The sequence below is a fragment of the Glycine soja genome, chromosome 16 (assembly GCF_004193775.1).
Source record: "Glycine soja cultivar W05 chromosome 16, ASM419377v2, whole genome shotgun sequence".
In the NCBI taxonomy this organism is placed as follows: Eukaryota; Viridiplantae; Streptophyta; class Magnoliopsida; order Fabales; family Fabaceae; genus Glycine; species Glycine soja.
In genome coordinates, this window is record NC_041017.1 from 2,078,142 (window position 1) to 2,103,073 (window position 24,932).

Here is a 24,932-nt window from a genome sequence, read left to right on the forward strand (position 1 = left end):
GATTAATCATTTGACAGAGGATAATTTCTAATACAACTAAGCATCATATACATACCATATAAAATGGTACATACATGTTGTACGCCACAAATGAAGATAAATTATGGGCTACTCCATTTGTTATGTCAACCTTCATAATTTCAGTTATTTCAACATTTTCCATAATCGAGGGAGGTGTATTTTGTCTTTTCTAGAATTTTTGCATAAATGATTCTTGGAGGTATTGCACCTATGTAAATTGTCCCTAAGCCTTTGTAAAAGCTTAGGATGCCCTCCCTTTAATCCCTTTCATTATTGAAATGACACTCGTCTCATGATCCTTGAAGATACTTAAAGAGTTATCTTCATGACAAAAACAAGGTATAGTGCAAGCATAATACCGATCATTAAGCTTGTACTCGTTTGAAGTAATTTCAATAATTTAACTTACAGAAATTAGCGAAACTTAATAAATATATAGAGCTTAAGATAATAATTAAGTTCAATAGAATAAAAAACTTCCACCCCCAACAAAACTCCTGTATGGTCCTCCTACACAAACCAAAACATAAAATACACACTCACGACAGCAAAACATTAAAAATTATAAAGATAAAGGTTTGTAAGAAAAAATTGACATAAGGCAAATCCAAAAGTGTGCCTATCAGCAAAACTAGAAAGTTTTGCTCACAATTAAATAAAGAAAGAAAAAATGGTATTTACGAAGAGTGTCTTTTAGTATTATTTTATATTGTATGACTTTATTTTATTTTTACTATTTAAATTGTGTGGAATGTTTTGCTACATTAATTTATAATAATTGAAAACATGTTACACAAATAAGAAATTTACTACAAGTTTTCTTGAGATTCTTATTGGCCCTGTATGATATAATTATGGACTGTCTCCAATAACATATTCAATGAAGCTTTTATCACCCATCTAGAGGATTACTAATGAGCATGAAATTAGGTTATAATCACAAATATTAATCAAGTGGTTGATTATGACATCATTTTTTTTTACTAACAATAGATCTTCAAGTCACTTTTTTTTACTTGAATGAGATTCAAAAATAAATAAAACTGGTCATAAAGAGGAAGAATAATATATTTTGGACATGTGGGGTCTTAACAAATAATAAATTTGAGAATAATCCAACACATCTACAACTAATATTTGTCTGAGTTTTTTTTCTTCCACCAAATTATATTTTGATGGTAGAAAAATACTTCACTTTTCCAAATTAATATTTATACATTTTGTTCTATGTCCATTATTCTATCATCATAAGTCACAACATCTTCATTAAAATTATGATGAAATTTGCTAGCATGATTAAGAGCACAATTACTTTTCTATGATTGTGTCTACAGTCCATTACTTATGTTGTTGTGACTACATTTTAAAACAATGGGATATATTAATTTATTGTCTCAAGCAAGTTATTTCTACTCAATCGTATTTTCGATTTAAATTTTGCATCTCTTCCATTAAATCTTACCCACATTTACTTAGTCATTAAAAACACTCATACTTTTATTGGATTTCTAAATGACTCTATTGAAAAATAATCTAAGGTGCTTCTAATACTGAACAACTCAGGTATATTGACAATCACTTGTTAAGGTGGCAACCTCGTAACTTTCTACTCATCACCTGTTCTACATACCAAGAGAAAAGTTATTGTCATCATTTTGGATTACGAGAACTTGATCCTTAAAGAATATCATGCTAGTATATCTATGAGATGTCAAAAAGCTTTTATCAACCATTTGAAGTGTTGTTACTGAGCATGCAATTAGGTTTTAATCATAAAACTACTAAACTAGTAAAATATGATTAATTGTGACGTTTTTTGTTTCTAACCGTGGCTCTTTAGATTTGTTTTAACTTGGATATGATAAAAACAAACTCATTGGTCATAACGAGAATAGGAAAAATATTTTGGACAAGTGGGGTTTTAAAAAATAATAAAATTAATAATATTTTAGGACATTTACAACTTAAGCATGAATACTAAACAAGGATTAAAAATCCTTTAGCTATAAGTCATAATGATCAATCACAGCAGGTCGTTTATAATAACTAATACCTCAAGAATACAATAAATGAAACTATTACGTTCAAAATGGTTTTGGTTATGAAATCAGGGGAGGTTGTGAAATATGAAAAAAAAATCTTATCACAATATAAACTATTTATTATAAATCTGAAATGTAATTTATATGTTAAAAAATTTGTTTCATACGAATCTTAATTATAACATCTGTATATAAATATTTATTTATAAATTTTCGTTATATAAACACAAATATTTATTAAAATACTAATTATTTTGATTTTTTTTTTACAAATTTTTAGTTTAAATAAAATTAAACATCTCAGGAAAAAAGGGCCGAAATTAGGGTTTTTCGTTTTGGGCTCATTTGGGAATTGGATTAAACCAACCCACTTCACCTGGCTACCCTATTATTTAAAATTCACACTCTGCTTCTTTTCAAACCCAAAAAATTCCAAAGCCTTTTTTCAGGTACTTTCTCTCTCTCTCTCTCTCTCTCTCTCTCTCACACTTCAACCAGCACTTTAGGGTTTCTTAGCAAAGAAATTGTCTTCGTGGGGATAGTGATAAAAGGGGTGGATAAGGGTTTTGGACATTGTGGGTTTTATGCCCCTTTCTCTGTCTCTTGTTTGCTGGGTTAGATTTTTGGGGTGTTAGGGTTTCGTGGCTTGATTTTTTGGTTGTGCTGTATGAAATAGGTTTGATTTCGAAAGCGATTTTGAGGGAAGAAGAAGATGAGGCCGATTTTTGCTGGGAACTTGGAGTACGATACTCGTCAATCAGAGCTTGAGCGCTTGTTCTCAAAGTATGGAAGGATTGACCGCGTGGACATGAAATCTGGTAAAACCCTAGCGTTTGTGTGTTCTAATATACGTAATCACGAATACTTTAATGGGAATTTACTTGTTTAATTTTTTAAACTAGCTTTCCTTGCCTTGTGATGAAGTTTGAATATTTTTTAATTATATTTATTGATTTTTTTTCGTGTAAAAAACCCTTCTTTGTCATCCCATTTTGATTCTTGTTTCCGTTGTTTTTCTTTGGCATGTTCGAATGATCCATTGTCAAACCGGTTTAATGGTTCCCATACGGTGTCATTCAGTGATTGTGTGAAGTTAGTGTATCACTTAGGGCTGGTTTGGGTAGGTTAATTAAGCACTTATTCAATATAAGTGCTTGCTGTTGTGCTTATGTATAAGTTGGTTCGAAGAAAAGATAAGGTTTTTTCACATAGGTCGCAAGATGTTTTCATAAGTTATCGCAGAGAGCATAGTTTTTTCATATAGGTCGCAAGATGTTTTCATAAGTTATCGCAGAGAGCATATTAAAATAAGCTAGAAACAGCATATTGGCTGATCGTAGCTTATTTTCATAAGCTCTCCTAAACACTTACACAAGTGCTTATGCCATTAGATAAGTTCAAATAAGTTATTCCAAACATACGCAAACAAGCAAACAGTATTTTGTAGTTGAATAAGATGTTCATCTAAAAGCTAGTGATATTGGGGCGCCCATGATTTGGAATTTGGAACGTGGCTGCTTTTGTGGCTTAAATGTCTAGTTCCTATGTCCTGGTGGGAAATAAATGGAAGCCACAATTGCAATGCCTTGGAAAGAAAATCCTCTGGTTTTTAAGTGTTTCTTTTGGCGCAGGAACTTCTACTAAGGGAAAATATGCTGAGCTTCTGTCTTGGTTTGCCAACCTCTCTGCAAATTTTTTTTGGGAAGGAAAACTTCCTGCTTGTCTGCTCTCCTTCTACTCACAGATCTGCATTTTCACATCTGATCACTGGTCACTCACCTCATCATCTCCCAACATTGACATTTCCATCAGAATGTTGTTAGTGGGATCATCAATCAATTTATTAAGCCATGCCTAGCTTCTCTGAAAATAGGGGATCAATGAAATTCTGTCAAGTCATGCCATTCTATTTCTGAAATCACTTGTGCTGTCTGAATGGAGAAGCATGCTTGGCAGTCTCAGATATGAATTTTGGATTTAAACCTTTAATTGCAATCATGATTTTGTTCCTCATTCAACGCCTCTACAGCTTCATGTGCATCAGCCCTCACTTATATTCAGGTGTTGTATTCCTTTGTTCCTGACAGGGAAAATGATTTCCTGATTTGGCTGATGTACTTCTGGTGAGGAATAACATGCCGATGTCTTTCATAATCATTTCTGCCTCTAATACTAGTTATGTTACAGGTTTTGCTTTTGTCTATTATGAGGATGAGCGTGATGCAGAAGAAGCAATTCGTGCACTTGACAATGTTCCATTTGGTCATGAAAAGCGAAGGCTGTCAGTGGAGTGGGCTAGGGTATGATAGTATTTTCATGATCATGCTTTAGTTTTGTTTACTTATTGTTGAGATCATGAAAGTATAACAGTGTCATACCTGAAATTAATGAGAGCTTTCTTTGTTTTTTTGGCAGGGTGAACGTGGACGTCATCGTGATGGATCGAAGGCAAACCAGAAGCCAACAAAAACCCTTTTTGTGATTAACTTTGACCCAATCCGTACTAGAGTTCGTGATATAGAAAAACACTTTGAACCTTATGGGAATGTTCTTCATGTTCGAATTCGGCGGAACTTTGCATTTGTGCAGTTTGAGACACAAGAAGATGCTACCAAAGCTATAGAGTGTACAAATATGAGGTAAGTGATGACATTATATTGTCTTATGGTAAAATTCTTTTTTTATTTTATTTTACTATATACAAATAATGAATTTCTGGTTTCATTACACTTGCAGTAAGATCCTGGACAGGGTGGTGTCTGTGGAGTATGCTCTGAGGGATGATGGTGAGAGGGGGGACAATTATGACAGTCCTAGAAGAGGTGGTTATGAGAGATCACCCAGTCCTTATCACAGGCGACCAAGTCCTGACTATGGTCGTCCACGCAGCCCTGTCTATGATAGGTACAATGGTGGTGGACCAGACAGGCGGAGGAGTCCTGATTATGGCAGGCACAGAAGTCCTGATTATGGCAGGCGCAGGAGTCCTGATTATGGAAGGCGCAAGAGTCCTGATTATGGGAAACCCAGGAGTCCTGAATATGGTAGATATCGCAGGTATTGTAGTATAGTCAATATAATAATCTTCTGCAACTGTTTTCCCCCCTCTTGTCAGAGCTTATTTATTCTGTTATTTATCTGCAGCCGTTCGCCGGTGCGAAGGTCAAGAACATAGGTGATCTCAGGTTTTAGGGTAAGACGGAAGGCTTCAGTGGCACTGTTACTTTCTAGTTGTTAGAATAGCATGTGGTATATTGTAGTAAACGGTACTTCTCAGTTTAATGTGGTTTGCGTATTTGCTGTTTAGCAGTCAGTGCCAATGGTTCTATAGGACCTGAATATGAGACCGGAAACCCTGTTTATTGTTGAATTGATGCATATTTTTGCAATGACATCGTGCTTTGCTACAACTGAATATTTTTTCGTACCCTAGTTTAGACACTATTGTGAATTAGTGCGCTCGCTCTTTTTTCTTTTTTTCTCTTTTTCACAGCAAAAAGAGCATACATAGTTACATACATAGTTTAACCTTATTTGTCAGTTGTTCCTAAGTCCCAGACCAACCAAGTTACATACATAGTTTAAGATGGAACTGAACACCATTATACCTCGGGCATTTCCCCCATATAAACAAATCTATCAGTAACTAATAGCAGAAATGCCGGCATCAAAATCTTTGAGCAGCATCAATTTAAGCATCCAAACCCAACCAAGATCCCTTCACCTCGCAAATGCAACTTAGCAGTTATAATTTTACATTAACTGCTGTAAGCAAAAAGAAGGGTCCATGCGCCATACATACAAGGAGAAATCGATCCAAAATATAAATTGAAAATTGCTAAAAAAATTGAAAATTGAATTAAATTGATTCTTTTTGGATTTATAAAATATTGGTTTGATATGATTTGAATTTTATTTTAAATGAAAATTAAATCAAATTGCATATATTTTTAAATTCGATTCGGGTAATTTTTTTTGATGAAAAATTGAATCAAATTGAGTCGAAGAACGTGCCTAGTCCACGCTCTGAATTGGGGGTGCTTTATTCAAAATGCGTTCATTTCCTCTACATGACAGTTAAGTAAAAATAGAGGGGCTCTTTACGAAGAGAGAATATTTGGGATGCTTTTAAATTTGGTATGGTCAAATTGTGTGTATAAGCCTCAAAAGGTTAAACTCTCTTAGATCCCCTGAAAATAAACATTTTTGCTCGATTTCATAATGGGTGTCTCATATAATAAGGGTCCAAGGGAGTAAAAACCATAGTACATTTATGTGAAATATATCTTGTTATTCCGTGTTTTCCTAGCAGCAGCTTAAGATAAGATTTTAACGGTTGGGGTAGCTTTACCTTCATGAGATAAAATTTCTTGTCGTGTATGTGCAACTCTGTACTTTGGCATGTTTATGTGTGCATATTTTTGTTATGAATCAATTCTTAAAACAAAGTCCATAAAAAATGTTTATATTATTTAAGGGCTATTTAATTTTTTTAAGCCATCACATTTTAAGTTTTTATTTGCTTTATGTGGGATACAACAAAGTTTTAGGGGAAAGAATGAACAATGATGGGATTATAACACTCAGCAAGTGTTAAAATATGATTAATGTTGCACAGAAAATTTTCACACAATTCAGCCAAAACTTAGGAAGATTTGGGGGTGACACTTGGAAAAGACAAATGAGTTGAGATGACTTACATATTTAAATATCTTGGAGTAAATAACAATGTTAAATCATTCCGGCAAATGAATTTTTATTAGTAGCTTCTTAAAAATAGTTTTTTTATCAGCATTTTCTTAAAAGTATTTAATAGCTGATTATAACGATATTTTATCATTAAATTATCATAATCAATGAATAAAATGATAAAATATATTTTTCATCCTGTAATTTAGCATTTTTTTTTTTTAAATTTTTGTCTCTATAATTTTTTTTTTCATTTTAGTCTTTGTAAAAAGTATTTGTTTTGTTTTTCATAATAGCACTTTGAACAATAAAAAAAAATGCACAATTAAAATAAACACATTTTATAAGAATTAAAAAAAAATACTATGAAAAAAATGAAAAAAAAATATATTTAAAAATGTGTCACACCCACGTTAAAAGGAAAAATTACATGTTCAAATATAAAAATGTCAAAACAACTAGGTTGTTACTTTTTGTTGCGTTCCGTTTGATGCATACACAAACACACGCTAACCATGTGTTTGGTTTGGCACTAGATGTCTCTTATAAGCATCTATATCAATGTTTTAATTTGTTACTTCTGTGCCTTTCTATAATTTGGACGTGAAAATTTAGCAATAAGTGCGTTAGTGAAACTAAATCAAACATGCCCCAAGTCTTATTGCATTTACTCTATTTAATAACTAATTAAAGACATTAAATTTCATTAACTTTATCTTACAAAATTTAAGTTTTTACCAAGTAAATCAAATTTACGTAGCTTTCTTTTTTTTCCCATAATTTAAAAATTATATGATACTTACTATTAAAAAATATTATATGATACTTTCTTAAATAACTTTATTTTAATGTATACAATATTTTTGTAGGAGAATGTATAAAATATTTTAAATGTGAATAAATGTTTCTTATTGTAATTTACTTGCTTCAAAACTTATTTCTCAAAGATTTTGATCAATGGACTTGACTTCTATAAGTGAGGAGAGTGGACATTTGAAGATAAAATGTATCTACAATCATTGATTAAAAATTCAACAGATGAAATTGTAATTAATTTTTAAATTTATTGTATAAGTATATGATTTTTATTTAATCTCCATAACTATGTGTATTTTATCTTCTAAAATGCACTTTCTCTCATTAGAAAAATTGGATAATAATGACATCATGGTGTTTCCTGTTAATAACGAAAACCAACCAATTAACCATTTTTGAAACAAACTAAAAATTGATTTGAAACACCAAAACAAAATAACAAAAACCAACCAATTAACCACTGAATGATGAATCTGAGTTGGAATTTGTGGCTGAAAGTTAACGCAACTCCTTGCTCTTTAACTCTGATGTCCGCATCTTCTACATCAAGTTATCAAAGTTATTTTCCTCCGGATGGTCTTTTATTGACTGTAAAGTTTTAGGAAAAGGACTGACTCAATCATTTCATCAATAGCTATATTGATTGCTGATGAAGATGAAACCATCAAATGATATTAGAATTTACAAGTGAGGAAAAATGTTGTACACATGTACTCATAGTGTAAAAATCAATTAAAAACTATCATATATATATATATATATATATTAAATTTGATTTCTTAGAAGGATAAATTTGTTAATAACATTCAATTGATTGACTAAATAAACTTTTATACTAACGTATGTACCTGATAAACTCAAAACAACCTTACATAGATTTGGCTCATATTCATTTGACAAAAACGATATATATATCACATCAATATCGCGGTAACAAAAGAAATCAAAGAAATTCATTTCATAAGCCACGACCCATTAGGACAAAGATGAGTTTCATGGAACTTAAAAACTGGCAAGATTAAAATTAAATACATACTATCATAACTTACAATTGATTACAAAAGGGGACCAATTTATCTCTAAGATGATGACTTCCTAAGCTCTTCATCAATTGCCTTCTCCAGCCATGACTCAGCATCTTCCATCATTCCAGGGCTAAGCCTCACCATAAGGATGCAAAACTCAGTTTCATTAAGCTTTCCATCTCCATCAAGATCACCTTGTCTAACCATAGCATCTGCATCCTCCTTGCTCATCCCTTCCATGCCAAGAAGAGCTGAGTTTGTCCTTAGACTCTCGCTCGTGATCAAACCAGTTTCCGGGTCCGATAGAAGCTTGAAACCTCCACACAGTTCAGAGACAAAGGACTCCACATCAAGCTTCTCTGCCATCACTGGCAGCAAGTCCTCAAACTCAGTTTCCATGGTGCTTTGCCTCATGTTATGGCTGCTTTCCATTTTAATAGCAACCTTCCTTTTTTTCTCTTTTTCTTTGTGAACGTTGGAAAGAAAGATGGATGGGGAAAGCTACTTTGGAAGACTTTTCTATTATATAGGAATGAAGACTGAAAGAGAATTCGTTATTAGGACAATGGCCTTTTATAGAGATGTAAAAGTCCTTTCCTTTTTGGAATAACTCTATTCCTAGTGAGAAATTATTGTATAGCTCCAAACTATCCTTCCTGGTTTCGGTCAATTTTTACGTTACATGTAGTTAAGAATTTTCAATTTATAAGAAATAGCTAATAAAACTCGGCTACTTGTCACATAAAAATTAACAAGAATCATGGACAAGTAGTGTCGACCAATTTTTACATATGGAAGAGTTATACGATAATTTCTTCTTGCTACCGTTCTTGTACTTGAATGGTGTCAAATTGGCCAGCTTGTGTTTGTGATCTCAACCGTATGTTTGGAGGTTGTATTCTTGATATGCTTTACCTATTGATTTGTTTTTTCTGACTAAAGTAAGGAATCAAGTACTAATATTAGATTAGACTAAGTATTTATTTGGGGAGCTATAATGACTTAGAGTCTTCCTAATAATTGCTTACTCCTAAGTCTAACTTAGTTTAATTCCCTACGAGTAACTCACTCATCGCAACCAACCCATGACGCATATTTTTTTATGTTACAGTTACACCACTTTCATGCATAGGTACACAAATACACATATTGGGGGCATGTTCTAAACATAAAACAATAATATGGTAAATTTTTAATTAATTAAGAAATAGTAATGATGTGCACAAAAGAGAACCAAGTCTTAGTGATGAGGTTCACGAAGAAAACTAGTGTCTCCAATAATATTTAAGTTGGATTGAGGAGGTGGAAATTGTACTAAGTCAAGGACTTCAGGAATCTAGAGAAGACGGTATTGTTTGTCACAAGTAGATGTATTTCTGTGCCATTGAATTTTATTTCATTTTCATGAGTTTAATATGCATCCATCTATTTAGGAAGGTTTCTAGGAAGGTGCCTTTGGTGGGAACAGAAGGATATTCTAGCTAAGACGTAATCTTCATTGGCAGGAATTTTTCCATAGTTTGGCTTCCATGAAGCTTCCTCTTCTACTTATATGTTCTATCAATCGAATTTTGGTATTCTGTCGTGTTCTCAATCAATCATATATGTGACAAGTGCCATAATAATTTATCTGTTGTTAAACCACGCCAAGATTGCAACCTTTCCACACGGGACATCATTCTCAATCGCAAGATATTTGTTTTTTTGTTAATTTTTTTTATTTCTTTTCCGAAATAGCAAATCATATCACAACATCTTCTTTTACCTTGGTTTCGTTTATATTTTATATTTTTTTCCTTTACTTTTTTATTTGAAGATTGATCCAATGCACTCTTTACGTGTTTCACAACTCTACCCATCAAAGGTAGATCATTGCTTTTTTTTGCGAGTGATTCAATGAAATTTTTTAATCGGCAAAAGGAAACTAACCTCTTCAAAATGTAAAATTAAATCATCTGAATAGGCTTCATATTTATTGATAAAAAAAATCTTAGTAGCAATTTTTTTTATATACATGATTAGAAATTATTTACATCTAATTTATTGGATATGATTGAGCCAAAGGTTTGATGCTCAATCATCATAAGTTAGGAAATGTTGTTAGGCATAAGAATAAATGTCTAATTGTCCTATCACGAGCAACCAATTTACAATACTCGGTCAACCTACTTGATCGGCATTCTAAGTCTAAAAGAAGTAAGTTCTTGTTATGCAATATTGGCCTATCCAATTGTACAATCCACAATCTCTCAAGTGTTGAGCTTGAAAGTTGTGGGTGCTTATTATTCTTAGATGGCCTAATTGGTTGAGTGATTCGTAGTCCGTTGAGCTTGAATGGTGTAGGACTTTTTATGCTCAGTCAGCTTATCTAACTAAACGGTCCACAAACCCTCAAGCATTTAGCTTGACATGTGTGGACGCTTGGTATGCTTGGTTGACTTACTCGACGAAACAATCTAAAGTCACTTAAGCGTTAAGCCTAATTGCCTAAAAGGTGTGGACGCTTGTTATGCTCTGTTGGCTTACCTGACCGGATAGTTCACAGTCCTTCAAACTTGAAAGGCATGGACCCTTATTATTCTTGGTCGATCCACTTGATCAAATAATTCATAGTCCCTCAAGCCCTAAGCTTAAAAGGCATTGACACTTATATTTTATAAACAAACTCTAATACATATATTTAAGAGATTTAATTTTCTATAAACTATATTTACTTTAGTTGATTTTAAATTTTAAACATGGATAATGAATACTTAGGGAAGAAAAAACAAATTTGGAGATGTAAGAAAGACAATTAAGGAAATTGACAAGTTTCTTGAAATGGTGTTGTCATTGATGACTTGAATGGCATTCTATTTCCACATACGAAAACAAGAAAGGTAGAAATATTGGGTTTTTAATTAAATATTGCTCAAGTTGTTACAGGTTACTTATGAATTTATTCGTGCTACTGAATGATTTTTTTTATGCGAGTTTACGGAATGATTGACGAAGACGCAAGTATATATCGAATATATGAATAGATAGATGATCATGCAAACTGGAGCACATGTACTCTTGAATTTAAGCATGAGAATAATGCTTCTTCTTCTTTTTTTTTTGAAAGGCAAAGTTGTATTATATATATGATTGTAGCAAAAGCAACATGCACAAGGTGTACATATACATAAGATCTAACAATTTAAGTTAGATGTATTTCAAAAAGTCAATCTAAAAAAAACTGCCTCAATTCTCCTTATCCCAGCACATAAGTCTACTTATATCAGAAGGTTTTCACAGACAAGAAGTCATGCACATAACCGGATTTAAGTACCAATCTGATATGGAAATATAATGACATTTCTTACGCTTGTATAGTAGTCATTGCCATGTAATAAAGCGTATGAACTCAAAAACTTTAGCAACCTTGACAGCTTGTTGACGAAAAGCGCGATGATTTCTTGCGTTCCAAATGCCCCACATTGTTGCATGCCAAATCACATGGCTCCATTGTTTTTTGTCCTTTCAGAAATCAGGTGATCAAATTGTTCATACAGCTGAACTGGTTCCGCAGGTATAAACAAAGTTCACATTTAACCAATTGAAAATTGCCTTCCAAATCTGAGAGGCGATTTCACAGCTTAGAAATAAGTGATTCCTCCTTTCTTAATTGCTGCCACATAAATAGCATGAATTTTCTATATTCTGAATGTGGATGTTTCTCCTTTGCAATTGATCGCAAGTTGACAGCTTGTTCCACAATAGTCTCCAAGAGAATAATGCTTCTTCTTTGATCCTTAGAGATGCCAATTTGGCGCTAAGTGTGAAAAGTCAAAAGTTCAAATTAAAAAAAAGGTCATGTTTTAACTTTTATCTTTATCATAATCGTTATTAATAATATAGAAATCAGTAAGATTTTTTTTTAACGAATTTTTTAATACCTTATTATTGAGCCACATTCACGTGAGATTAATTAAATAGGAAATACGATTCAAATTTATAATGAGACTTGCTTTAATTTCATTTTAAAACAATGCGCGTTGTTAGACATTAAAAAGTGTATTGGGAGAATATCTATGTTTAATGTCCAACCTTGCTTTAAATATAATTGTCTTAATAAAAAAATATTTATGAGGAAAAAACTTATTAATATTTTTCTTACTAACATATATACACAAAAAAAAAAGCAAAACAAGATAAGAAATGGATGGCTAGAATTACTTTAATTGATGCTAGAACCTACAAGTTTTTCACAATTATATATCATATGTTTTTAATGAGGGACAAAGTTCTGCGGCTGAAAATTTTATTTTTGACCGTTGGTAAATGATAAGTATCACACCATTTTATTAGGGTAAAAAGAAATGCCTAGGGTCACATTTTTAAACGGACTCTTTTAAACACACTTCATCTTATTATTCCTCTAAGGGAGAAAACTAAAAAGTGCCAACATTACCAATCTGCTATCTGAAAGTGCTAGTCAAAATAGCAACTTTGAACGAGTCAGATTGCAGCTTAAAATTGCTATTCAAATTTCAAAATAGCATTTTCACTTGCCTTTTCTGCTCCGATTTAACAAGAGCTTGATTACTAGTTAGTGAATGTTTTTTGTGCTTCAAAAAAATTAAATGTATTTGTTCATTTTATTTATGAAGTATTAAAAGGATTTATAGAAAGATATAATTTCACTGGTATATAATAATAGTAAGAAAATGCCAAAAATATCAAAACACTTATTATTGATTAAAAATTTACAATAGAACTAGATATTTAAAACATGCAACATAAACCAATTAAGTAGACAAGCATTACAGTAGAGAAGACAGACTATGTTTCTGAAACCAGACAAATATGGGCTTTCTTGATTGAATTAAGAAGAACTTCGTCACTTTAATTAATCCACTCTTCTGCCAAAGGCAATAGATAAATATTGCAATCCTAGCAAATGCTGAGCTTTATTAGTTGGACGTGGTTCTTGTCTGTTGGATCAGTTTTAGACCATTCAATATTATTAATATAAACTTTGGAAAACTATTAGGAACATGTTCGTGTATGTTGGCATAATTAATAGTATTTTCAAACATCAACAAGTTTGCTGTCTTGTTAAGAACTTCAACAGATTGAGTTGGCTCTCAGGTTTAGGTTTATATTATAAATTTTTTTTATACATGTAATAATGACTTAATGATCAAAGTCTTAGGTGGGGTTCTAAAGAGAACCCCCTTAGAATTTGGATTTTTCATCAGCATAAAACGTATCTATGTGTAGATACAACCAACCTGCTTATGTGACAGAAAAGTGGCAAGAGGAAAAAATAAATAAATAAATAAAAGTGATGAAGAGACCGAGAATGGTGAGAAGAATAAGTGATGCAGTGTGGAAAGTGAATCAAAACTCTAGATAGTTTGTGTAAAAGAGTGGAGGAAGAATAAATGAAACTTTAATACAAATTAATCACTATGGTAATAATATTTATAGTTTTTCTAATTTTTTAATCTTTTTTTTGTTTGACAAAACTTCCTTATAATTAAAACTCATGATATAAAAATAATTTTATGATCCATTTTAAGTTTTTAAGGATTACACCATTGAGAGAAGACTAGTTAAAATTCTTAAATCTCATGTTACGGTAAAACTCACCAAAAATTTGTAAAGCTACTCTACCATAGAACTATTTGAGATGCTCCAACAGCTGAAATTTTGAATTAGTAGAATTCGAAACAGCAAAAGATGTGCCAAGCATATTCAATTTACTTTGTCCTTTAAAGGATAAAAAATCAATTTATTTTATGACAGAACTTAGTACAAATATCACAGATAATTTCAGACAGTACTTCCTGTTATCAATGCGGGGGCACAACGATATCTATATGGGGGTTGTGGGGAATCTGCTTAATTGAGAGTTACAATGTCTCAACTTTTTCTAACAGTTGAAATTTCAATTTTACAAGAAATGCTCACAAAGAAAAAGTTTCTACTTCATGCAAAAATAGAGCAGTCTAACTAGACGATATTCAGTTAAACAAATTAATCAAGTTATAAACTTAATAATAAAATTTATTAAAATAAATTATAGAAAATTATAGTTAAGTTATAAATTACTACTATAATATAAATTACTACTATTAATTACTTTAGTAAAACGCATAATAAACTATTTCATTAAATGTGAATGCAAGTTACGTTGGTAAAACCCCAATTGTGATTGGAGAACAACACCAAAGTACATAGAATTGTATCTCTGTTTTATCTATTCCTAAATAGTCTGTCATTTTGGCTGATAAAGTGAAAAAACAAAAGAGGGTTTTGCTAGTTGCCAAGCTTTATGTACCAAGACCAATGAATAACCTTCGTAATTTCTTGAAAAGAATCTTTTGTGCAACATGAAAAGGACCAACTAACTGTTCACATTAGGGGAGAAATCTTGTAACTTATTTCATTTAGAAAAATTTTAGAGTAACTATTAAAATAATGTTTTGAAATTTGAACAAATTCAATTTCTTTTCCCCCCTGATCTTTGCAAGAAACTCACAACCAACCTATGAGCAATTGAGATCATATGGCTTGGATCTAACATGGTAAAATACATTTACTATCCATTGCTCTTGATTATCTTGAACTTGTCTAGTACGCATTTTCCTTCTTTGTACTTTTGTGTTTCCTCATAAGCTTTAATATATTTCCAAACAAGTTCCTCTCCACAATCTGAGCAAAACACATCAACCAATGTGTGAAGACCAGTGATAAGCTGCCTAGCCTATCCTCTTTAGGACCCAAAATAATGTTCATTGCATGAATAAAAAAGCTCTGCCATTGCTTGCCTGTTACACATAACTCTTGAGAATCCTTGGTTAAACCGGAACTTGAAACATCTTCATCATCCACCCTTTTATCCAGTTTTTGCACCAAATTAATTCACACAAACAACTGAAAAATAAACTGTGCACTATATATACATACATATAGCCATGGTATGGACAAGTTTGAAGGAAAATTATAATATAATTTATCAAACTCAGAAAAATGTGTGGGTAAAATTGTGTGTTCTCCTTTGGAGAATTCTCATTTAAATAGAATTGATACAATATGATGTGTAGCCTTGAATATTGCTAATCTGCTAATCTACAATAATTACATAATTACAGCAATACAATCATGCAAGATATGTTGGTTTAAAGGGCCAATAAATCTGTGTAATTAAAGATAATTAATCTGGCAACAAATCTGTACAATTAAGGATAATTAATCTGCCTTGCCTTATTCTATTGTCATAATTTGAAGTGATTCACTCTAGATTAGTTTAATTTCAGGCCATGTTTGAAAAGGTTTTTGACATGATTAATACTGAGTATATAAATCTTAATCTTTAGCACAACAAGTTGTAGAAGTCTTGTTTATTATTATTATTATTATCATCATCATTATTATTAGGATCCTGTTGGCGCTTTAAGGGAATCATCTCGTTGGTAATTAGCCGTTTCAGACAGTTGATTAGTCAAAATTTAGCATCAACAGATCCTATTCTAAATAGGTTCAAATGGATGATCCATTTCAATCTAGAAAAGTAGCATAAACATGGAGAAAAATGCCAAGAATGGAAGAGAAAAAGGTTCACCTGGAAATCTTTGGAGACAATATCATCATGAAAAGCAACAAGGTTCTGGCACTTAAAGCAGCAGTATGCCTGTGATGCCATCAACTCCGCCATTGATGAATTTTCCTGGCACTGCCACTTTTGCTCCTACTCATAAATAAAAGTGTAAAAGGAAAAAGGTTGGTCAAAGACTCAATTATAGAAAAGTGACCAAACCAAACACTAGAAGCCTATCTTACCATGTCAGAAATGTGATAATAATGGTTATGGTTTGTCAAATGAGTATCTCAAACTGTCTATAAGGCTGGTTGAAGTGCATGATACGTACCTATCCAAACTGTGTGACGTCAACACATAGAAAATAATTTGAAGAAAAGAATATGCCTAAGAGGGTGATTGAGTAACGCAGATTCTTAAAAGAGTTTTGATAATAAGAATATTACTTAAATAAAAGGTGTCGATTATGATGGCATGAGAAAAGTAGTACAATAGTTTGGTGAGAAAGTGATGCAATTCTTTAAGAAATATTTTGTGTTGCTTGAAAAGCTAGGTATTCCTTTTAGCATAAGCACAAGAGAGAACAAACACATACAACATATGCAAAACTAGAATCAACAGAAAGGAATATTCCACTGAAAATGTCACCAATTGATATTGTGGAGTCTTGTGTTAATGTGTTTTCATTCATCATCTTGTACATTAAAGTAAAACCTACCTTTGCCCTTTTGGTTTTTGATGTGTATGTTTGTTGGTTTATGCATTAGTTATGCTTAGCGCTCGGTATTTATGTGTTTTATAATAGGAAAAAATGTAGTTTTTTATAAGAAAAAAAGTGTAGTTTTAGTCACTATTTTTGGCGAAATGTCCTACATTTTTTATATAAATGAATTTAATCTTTAAACTTTAAAATATATGGATTTAGTCTCTTCTAAGTTTAAAAAATATGTTGAATTTTAGAGAGGAATGATTAATTCTGCATGTTTTTTTTATAATTTGAGAAATAAATTTATCAATATAAAAGTATAAAGACAACTACTATATTTGACCAAAGGTATTGAGACTAAAGGCGCAATTTCTTTTCTATTATATAATCCTAGCTGTGGGAGTGGGTGTCGGTGCGAGAGAAAGGAGGGAGGGGTTGAGTTTCGGTTGCAAATGCTAACTAATTGACCCTTTGTATGTGCGGGGAATTTTTAGAAGATATAAACTCTGAATAATGCCTGATGTATTAGTCTAATTATTTTAGTTTTGGAGTTGTTAGTCTTCCCAACGGATAAGTCCTTATTTGTTGGGGGTTCAGAGATTTAATCTCGGTTCAAAGAATGAAAAAGATTATCTCGTGTAATTCACACGGTCACATTAATACACAAAATTTCTTACAATTTATAAAACTTCAATGTTCTTTTCCTTGCTTTTTGACAAGTATGGATCGTGATAATGTACATTTCAAGTCTCAATCACCACAAACGACTTCCTCCATCTAATTTGACTATTAAATATAATTTCACTTTTCATAATCAATATAATATGGTACTCAAACATACTTTTCATAATCACCACAAACCACTTCATCTATTAATTTCCTTTAAGGGTAAAGATGAATCACAGCTTTCACACCTGAATTTTAAAAAACAGGAGTTTTTTTTTTTATATTAGTTGGTTAAAATCAAGAGGATTAGATCCAAATTATCACTAAATATGGTTTAGTGGAGCTAAAGAAATGCTGGTTTTCTTTTATAAACACTTAATAATCATAAATAAAAAAGAATAAAGCACTTAATGTGATTATATTATCTCATGCTTAATTCGGGGAGTGAAGAAGTCTAATGATTTGCAACAATCCTGGCATGCAAAGTTGTAATGATGAACAATATACTAAAATTGCAAAGAGTCTGCATCAGAATGTGTCTTCTAGAACTATAAATTTTTCTTAAAGACACATTCTCCTACGTTATGCTATGCTAATTAGAGACTGAGAAATATCTCCAAAGCATGAAAAAATAGGTTGATGGTAAGGACACTCGCTTCCACTAAAAAGAGCCACATCCAATATACAAATTGCCGTTAAGATTACAAAATTTACAATGAAACAATTTTGACAAGGGTAAAAAGAGGTCAATCAACAAGCTCAAAATCACTGAACAGCCAATTTCTTCTTGGCCACCCAACTCCTTCTGGTGGAATCCAATGCCTCCAACATCATTTTCTTAAGTTCATCAATCCAATGCTGATAGTGTGCCTCAATTTCATCAAGTTTAAACTGTAGCTCAAGATCAATAATGTCCTCTTCTGTTGATGACACATAAGAACAACTATTTGTAGGGTTCTCAACATTAATGGACGTTCCAAGAACTGACCCTGAGTTCTTTGGGAATTCATTTATCACAACTCCTTCTCCAGAACAATATTCTGCTGGTTGCAATTTACAGTCCTCAAAATATGCACCCCCAATCTCAAGTTCAGACATGGAATTACTTAAGCTTTCAGAACTTACATCAGCATTGGAATCATGACAATTGTCATTTTTCATAGAAGTGTTTTCAACAATCATCTCAGAAGCTCTAGATCCTTGTGAATATCGATCTTCCAATTTAACCAGACTAGAAGAATTACAATCACCCTCAAAAGTAGCATTGCTATCATTTTTGGAAACGCTGCTCTTCTCAGATGCAACAAAATCTTCTTTGGGAGTTGTATCAGACCCAGAGAAGCCATCCTGATCAATAGCCAATTCAGAGGGAATACTAGTTAGGACAGAACCCCATGGCCATTGGCCATCTATATTTGTACTATAAGGACTTAATTCTCCACATGAGAAATGATCAGGTGAGGGCTTCCACCAAGGTAGAAGTTTCATTATCAAGTAATCAATAAGCTCAGCTATGAAATCTACATCATGATCTGCCAGCTCCAAATGTTCAACCATCTCTGTGGCCACAGAGACTGCAGTATCTGTATCAAGGTAAAAGAGAAAATGTATATTCCGGACTCGACCTGCTAGTAGCACAACAAACAACATTCAAGTATCAAATTCCAAGGCACAGGAAAGCATGTCAAAAACTAATTCAAAAGTTCTCTACTCCTCGAAACAAAAATAGCAAAAAGTGAAAGTGAAGCTAAAGGACAGACTAAATACTCACCACATGTATCAGCAATACGCAAGGTCAATGATACCGAGTTATCATCATTTTTAGTCCCTTTCAACCTAAACTCGTGTTTATTATTTGTCCGCTGCACTTCAAAAACAGGACAATGTGGGTTTTCCTGGTTGCTTTCAGAACAGATACTCATAGAAAACGGTTTGCAGTCAGAATCCATGTCCATAGATAGAGAACCAGACTTGAATGAATATGCTCTCAGTGTTCGGCTAGGCGGTTGTAAAGGATAAAGGATGGGATCCTTTGGATTCTCAACTTGTAGAAATGGGTCTTTAAGAAGCTCCTCTGCTGACAATCTCTCAGATGCTGGAACCAAACATTTCTCAATAAACTCCTTAAGTTGGGGATCACTCACCTTATTAAGGGAAGCAGGTTTGATGCCCTGCAATGACATGCATGACAATATAACATAAAGACGAGTTAAAAGTTTTTTATTATGAGCATGCAATTATAACTAATAAGGATATGCCAATAATTGATTTACTCACTGAGGTAACTTTCTTAAAGATTTGAGCAGGATTTTTGCATTCACTATAGGGATATTCAAGAGTAACCATCTCCAATATGCACATCCCAAAAGAATAGATGTCAACAAGTTCAGTGTATGCCTCTTCATATAGTTCTGGAGCCATAAACTCAGGAGTCCCTTTTAAAATAGAGAAACAACAAACAAAAGCATAGTTCAGTGCCATATGGGACCAGAATGATAAAAAAAAATCACATTTAAGGAAAGTAAATGTTACCAATAACACTTTGGGCAGTTGGTTGTTGCATGACAACTGCTAAACCAAGGTCCCCTATCTTAACTTCACCTTGGTTTCCATTCACAAAGATGTTGTCACATTTCAAGTCTCTGTGAATAATGGGTGGCCTGTGACTGTGAAGATATACTAAGCCATGAAGGATCTGCCTGGCCCAACCTTTTATAGCTTTCATTTCAACATATTTATGCTTCTTACGATATCTGTCAGCCAAAGATGTACAACAATTTCATATGTGCACATTACAACCAAATAACATAAAGGAAAGAGGGGACATCAAGAGAACCTACAGCCTTAAATTTCCTGATGTGAAGAGTTCAGTAATCATGTTAACAGTTTTCTGCTTATCATCAATCCAAGAATCATAGAACTTAATGATATTTTCATGTTTCAAAGACTTCAATAGATTAACTTCAGAATACAATTTCGCAAGATCATCTACTGAATGCATGAGGCCATCAATCTTAACTTGGTTCCAAGCAACTTCTATTCCATCAACTTCATCAAAACCCCTATAACTGCAAAAGAGAAAGAGATTAAATAGCATGCGTTAACAAGTAAAAACTGCCAGACCCTCCTAAATGTTATTGAGGACTAAATTTCTTGAAGAAATAATTCATAGCAAGTAAATTCTTAATCAAATTAAACTAGAAGACTAGGAAGAAAATATAATGAAATAGAGATAATGAGAAAAAAATATTAAAAATAGAAAGAAAAATAGAGATTAGGCATCAGAATCGTACACGGTTTTGAAGGCACCTCTACCCAAGATTTCATTGTACTGAGACAAAAACAAGAGAAAAAAAATCAAATGAAAATAACAAATATAAAGAACAAGTGAATCATAGAATTATTGAAAAGAAGTAAACAAATCCCCTTGGACGTTGTGTGCATATTGTAATAAATGCCCCTAGTTGTGTTTTACAGAAAGCAAATTTCTCATTCAGAGGATTATTTGTAATAATTAATCTTAAGCATTAGGTTTAACACTTCTGCTTCAAAAATGATAATCACTACCACACCTGATTTATAAAGTAAAAATGGAACTTAATATGTGATTCTGTCTTTCATAGCTGTATCAAGGTAATTCATTACAGATACAACCTATTAGGAAATTTACAACTTCTTTTCTCTAATGATAACAACACTTTCAAACCCGACAAAAGCGAGCACAATTCAAAGTGAAGGAGATGATGCATTTACACACATAATATACAGTCTGCAGCATCACGCCATTTATTCAACTTATATAGCTTAGGCCCCAAACGGGGCCTTATATTGCAAATTTGTAATCCACAAGTCACACAAGAAAAATATGGTTAATCAATATCAAATTACTATTGTTTGAACTTTGAAGGCCAGCATATGTGCAACCACGAATGCAGCATTGATTCCAAATGTGCCCGCCTAGCCCTCTAGCTCAACTAGCACTTTTTTTTACCACCAAACCAACCTAAGCAATTAAAACATTCCACCTCCCTCTATAAAACACAAAAACACAACACATTTCACACACATTGGTTAAAATGTAGTAGAACCACCAAAGTTGACCACAAATGAATCCAAAAATATATATAAATGAAGAATGGTCATCATGATACCCTTATGTACCGGCCAGTTGGATCTTTCTCCACAAAGTCATCCTCAAAATCATGAGGTTCCCTTGTCCTGAATACATTGCTTACTGGAGGCAATGCCAAGACAGCACCAGAATTCATTCTAGTGGCTGAGACAAACAGAACCAAACACAAAAAATTGCTTCTTTTTGTGTTTTTGTTTATTTGTGCTTATTGGATGGGGCCTAGTTTGTGATTGGAATGGAGAAAGGTTGGGACTGAACGAAGGAGGAATCGAATGCCGACCACAGCTGGAACCGACATTCGATGACAATGGTTGGAGGCAATGAACGTAAATCCAAAACCCAACCTTCCATGTCAGAGCAAAAATTCATAATCAAATGAAACCCACACCATCGCCTTCCTCTCAAAGTCCATTCTTTCCATCGACCCAGGTACCAAAACCTTCAAAGGGTTTAAAATTTACCAAATGGGTCTCCCATTATCCAATCTTCTGAGGAAAAAAATCAAAGGGGGAAAAAGGGGGGGGGGGGGGGGGGGGGGGATGGTGGTTGGTGAGGGAAGAAAGAGAAAATGAGGAAACAGGGGATGAGAAAGAGAAGGGGTGAACAGACAGGTGTATGGTGAATCAGAGAGCTAATTTGGTTAAGAAATTTGCATTTCAGAAGGAAGAAGATGAGGTTTGACTTTTGAGGTCAATTGGGGGAAGTTGTGAACTAAACTAACTAACAGAAAGAAACCTTAATATATATTAATGTGGAGATGAGAATCAGATGACTTTTATTATTTTTTATTGATGGAAAAAGAGAATATATATATATATATATATATATATATATATATATATATATATATATATATATATATATATATATATATATATATATAATTTAAAAGGAAGATTTCTTTTAAATTTTAGTTCTTAAAATAAGATTTTTTAAAAATAAAAAAAATAATTCTGCTAGATTTACGTTTCTCAATTTTACTTCCTTTAAGTTTATATATTTTTTAATCTATTTAAGTTTATATTTTTAGTATTTGAAATTAAAAAAACACAAATTTATAAAAAAAAATAAAAAAATTATAAAATAAAACTTACAGAAAATAAAATTAAAATAAAACTGACTAAAAATAAATAAAAATTATATGACCAAAAATTAAAAAAATGAACTTATAGAAACTTAATTCATATTTAAATTTTTATCATGTTTCATTAGTTTCATTATTCATATCAATTTTTATTAAAAAAATTGACTAGTTATTTTTAGTAGTGGAATTTTCCTTTCCAAAACAAAAACAAAAATTTACAAGAATCAAACATGGAGCAAAATTTTTGTAAAAATTAAAAATATAATAAGATTATATTTTAGAGAAATAGAAGAAAAAAAACTAGATAGTGTGCAATTTGTTCACGTTTTCTGTAATGCAACAAAAGGGAAGTTATTCTATTCGTTTATATTGCCTTTTATCTACAGCGGGTGTAAATTGTTATAGAATTATACAATCTTTATTAGAAATAAAAAGCATCGGTGTCGTGGTGTAGTTGGTTATCACGTCAGTCTAACACACTGAAGGTCTCCGGTTCAAGTCCGGGCGACGCCATGATATGTTTTTTTTTTATTTTCAGAGGAACTTCTTTCATTGTTTCTAAATATGTGGTTGTCCCATGCTTTTGACAGCTTTAGTCTTTTGTGAGGTAATTTTGAAAAGATGAATCCATTAAGATTTTTTTTTATTTATGAGAATAGAAAATAATATAAAGTTTACATCAAATCACATTAAGTGACATTTATATATGAATTATTTTTGTTACCGATGACAAACAAGAGCATTAACATTATAATATTTTAAATTTTTTGAAAATCTTTATTCTTGGGCCTCTATACACATTGAGTTTCTATAATGAGTAGATGAAAGTTGGGCCTATGACAGTAGCCTTAGTCATCTTCCCATATTGAGGACCTTCTTCATTATTGCTATGTTGAAAATTGAAAATGGGTGTAGTTACTGTTTTTTTTAGTACAAGGGGAGGCACATGTACCACTACCCCAAGGCTTCGGTAATCATGATATGCTATACTAGTGCTAGTAATTGAACAATTGTGAGGACTTTGCCCTGTATAGCAAAAGTGGTCTTGTAGTCTTGCTATATGGCCAAGAAGGAATGGAAAGTGATCAAATTTCTTATGTTATTGGCTGAAATGTTTCCTTATCCTCTTTAATGCCTAGTACTGTTTCAGTTGGTGTGACTAACTGACATTGATGTGATCAAGGGGACAGTTGAGAATTTGGCTTTGAATAAACCTATTGATATGCACATAAAACTGATGCATATGTCTAATTAATGGTTGATGTTGTTTAATCTTGTCAAATTGTTATTTCTTGCGGATTGCTATCTATTAGTTATTGATATCACTTTTATTTTTCTATAAATTTGTCTTTAGTTATTCTAGTTGCGTGCATTTGATGAAATGTATTGCCTCGAAATGATAATGCTGCGTTTGGATGTTTTCATCTCTATTTCCAATCAAATTACAGCAAAATTATCTGTTGAGTTGAACTGGTAAAGTGCTAGCAGTTAAATTGGGATTTATAAACCAATTTTATTTTATATTTTTCATGTGATATATTATATGAAAAATGGTGATATAAATTTGTAAGAGAATTACGATCAACACTCTCTCTATTTGTTTTATAAATTTTCATGTATTTTATTTCGTTCCTAACTTTATCTGGAAGCCGTAAAAGCTGATATAGTTCAAATTTATTTTCGTAAAGACTTTTAGTTCCTCTTCTCAAGTGCAATTGAACAAAAAAAAAAAACACTCTCTATTACATTTTTTTTTGTAACACTTTCCCTCAAAGCGTAACACACTTTCTCTTTAATTGATTGAAACATATTAAAAATTACAAAAAAAATTGTGGATTTCAATTTTTATTTAATGAATCTTTCTCTTGACATTATAGTTCAATAAATTTTAATAAGTAAATCTTTGTTTTAATCCTTAAACTTGTGAGACAGTATTGTAGTATTGCTTAAGGGACCAAAGTTTGTAATAAATGAGGATACTTCAGAGTATTAGCAAAAGTCAAATACTCTAACTACATATGATATTTATCATCTTTTTAATTCAAATAAGTTCTTAAAATTAAAACTCATTAGTCATGTTAGTCTCTTTTGTTAACTCTCTTAAAGATCATGAGTTTGTTTGCTTAAACTTATTTTAAAAAATATTTTTTAAATAACATAAATAATTTTATATTTTTATGT

General features: G+C 32.1%; 3 protein-coding genes, 1 non-coding gene and 1 pseudogene across 8 annotated transcripts; 2 read left to right on the forward strand and 3 right to left on the reverse strand.

Annotated features, from left to right (window-relative positions):
* Positions 1-2,450: 2,450 nt before the first annotated feature.
* Positions 2,451-5,495, forward strand: LOC114390705 (serine/arginine-rich splicing factor RS31-like). Of its 2 annotated transcripts, none has more exons than XM_028351549.1 (6): positions 2,451-2,512; positions 2,740-2,881; positions 4,251-4,363; positions 4,479-4,702; positions 4,800-5,120; positions 5,208-5,495. In XM_028351549.1, exons 2-6 carry the CDS (start codon positions 2,776-2,778, stop codon positions 5,236-5,238), a joined length of 795 nt encoding a protein of 264 aa, XP_028207350.1. In that variant the 5' UTR covers positions 2,451-2,512; positions 2,740-2,775; the 3' UTR covers positions 5,239-5,495. The 2 variants fall into 2 exon arrangements, with proteins under 2 accessions (XP_028207350.1, XP_028207351.1); XM_028351550.1 differs by lacking the exon at positions 2,451-2,512 and adding an exon at positions 3,695-4,124 and having other exon boundaries at positions 2,743-2,881.
* Positions 5,496-7,906: 2,411 nt separating this feature from the next.
* LOC114389390 (calcium-binding protein KIC-like) lies at positions 7,907-9,153 on the reverse strand. Of its 3 annotated transcripts, none has more exons than XM_028350058.1 (2): positions 8,618-9,153; positions 7,907-8,108 (listed from the first exon to the last, which is right to left on the reverse strand). In XM_028350058.1, exon 1 carries the CDS (start codon positions 9,023-9,025, stop codon positions 8,648-8,650), a length of 378 nt encoding a protein of 125 aa, XP_028205859.1. In that variant the 5' UTR covers positions 9,026-9,153; the 3' UTR covers positions 7,907-8,108; positions 8,618-8,647. The 3 variants fall into 3 exon arrangements, with proteins under 3 accessions (XP_028205859.1, XP_028205858.1, XP_028205857.1); XM_028350057.1 differs by having other exon boundaries at positions 7,907-8,156; XM_028350056.1 differs by having other exon boundaries at positions 7,907-8,214.
* A 5,559-nt stretch (positions 9,154-14,712) lies between these two features.
* On the reverse strand, positions 14,713-16,536 carry LOC114389702 (annotated as a pseudogene).
* A 1,473-nt stretch (positions 16,537-18,009) lies between these two features.
* Positions 18,010-22,368, reverse strand: LOC114390872 (probable serine/threonine-protein kinase WNK10). Of its 2 annotated transcripts, none has more exons than XM_028351784.1 (7): positions 21,687-22,368; positions 20,829-20,866; positions 20,376-20,603; positions 20,068-20,288; positions 19,813-19,970; positions 19,307-19,706; positions 18,010-19,160 (listed from the first exon to the last, which is right to left on the reverse strand). In XM_028351784.1, the coding sequence occupies exons 1-7, from the start codon at positions 21,801-21,803 to the stop codon at positions 18,301-18,303; spliced, it is 2,022 nt and encodes a 673-aa protein (XP_028207585.1). In that variant the 5' UTR covers positions 21,804-22,368; the 3' UTR covers positions 18,010-18,300. The 2 variants fall into 2 exon arrangements, with proteins under 2 accessions (XP_028207585.1, XP_028207584.1); XM_028351783.1 differs by having other exon boundaries at positions 18,010-19,163.
* Positions 22,369-23,190: 822 nt separating this feature from the next.
* TRNAV-AAC lies at positions 23,191-23,264 on the forward strand. The gene has a single exon. It is a non-coding gene; the product is annotated as a tRNA-Val (tRNA).
* The last annotated feature ends 1,668 nt before the right edge of the window (positions 23,265-24,932 follow it).

What these genes read in the sequence shown, in the direction of transcription:
- LOC114390705 (XM_028351549.1), top strand. Translation starts at nt 2,776, where the DNA reads ATGAGGCCGATTTTTGCTGGGAACTTGGAGTACGATACTCGTCAATCA. An exon ending in TGTCAGTGGAGTGGGCTAGG is followed by an intron (nt 4,364 to 4,478) that starts GTATGATAGTAT and finishes TTTTTTTGGCAG; the next exon opens with GGTGAACGTGGACGTCATCG. An exon ending in ATAGAGTGTACAAATATGAG is followed by an intron (nt 4,703 to 4,799) that starts GTAAGTGATGAC and finishes TTACACTTGCAG; the next exon opens with TAAGATCCTGGACAGGGTGG.
- LOC114389390 (XM_028350058.1), bottom strand. Translation starts at nt 9,025, where the DNA reads ATGGAAAGCAGCCATAACATGAGGCAAAGCACCATGGAAACTGAGTTT.
- LOC114390872 (XM_028351783.1), bottom strand. Translation starts at nt 21,803, where the DNA reads ATGAATTCTGGTGCTGTCTTGGCATTGCCTCCAGTAAGCAATGTATTC. An exon ending in CAACTGGCCGGTACATAAGG is followed by an intron (nt 20,867 to 21,686) that starts GTATCATGATGA and finishes TTTTTGTCTCAG; the next exon opens with TACAATGAAATCTTGGGTAG. An exon ending in AGAGGTGCCTTCAAAACCGT is followed by an intron (nt 20,604 to 20,828) that starts GTACGATTCTGA and finishes TCTCTTTTGCAG; the next exon opens with TTATAGGGGTTTTGATGAAG.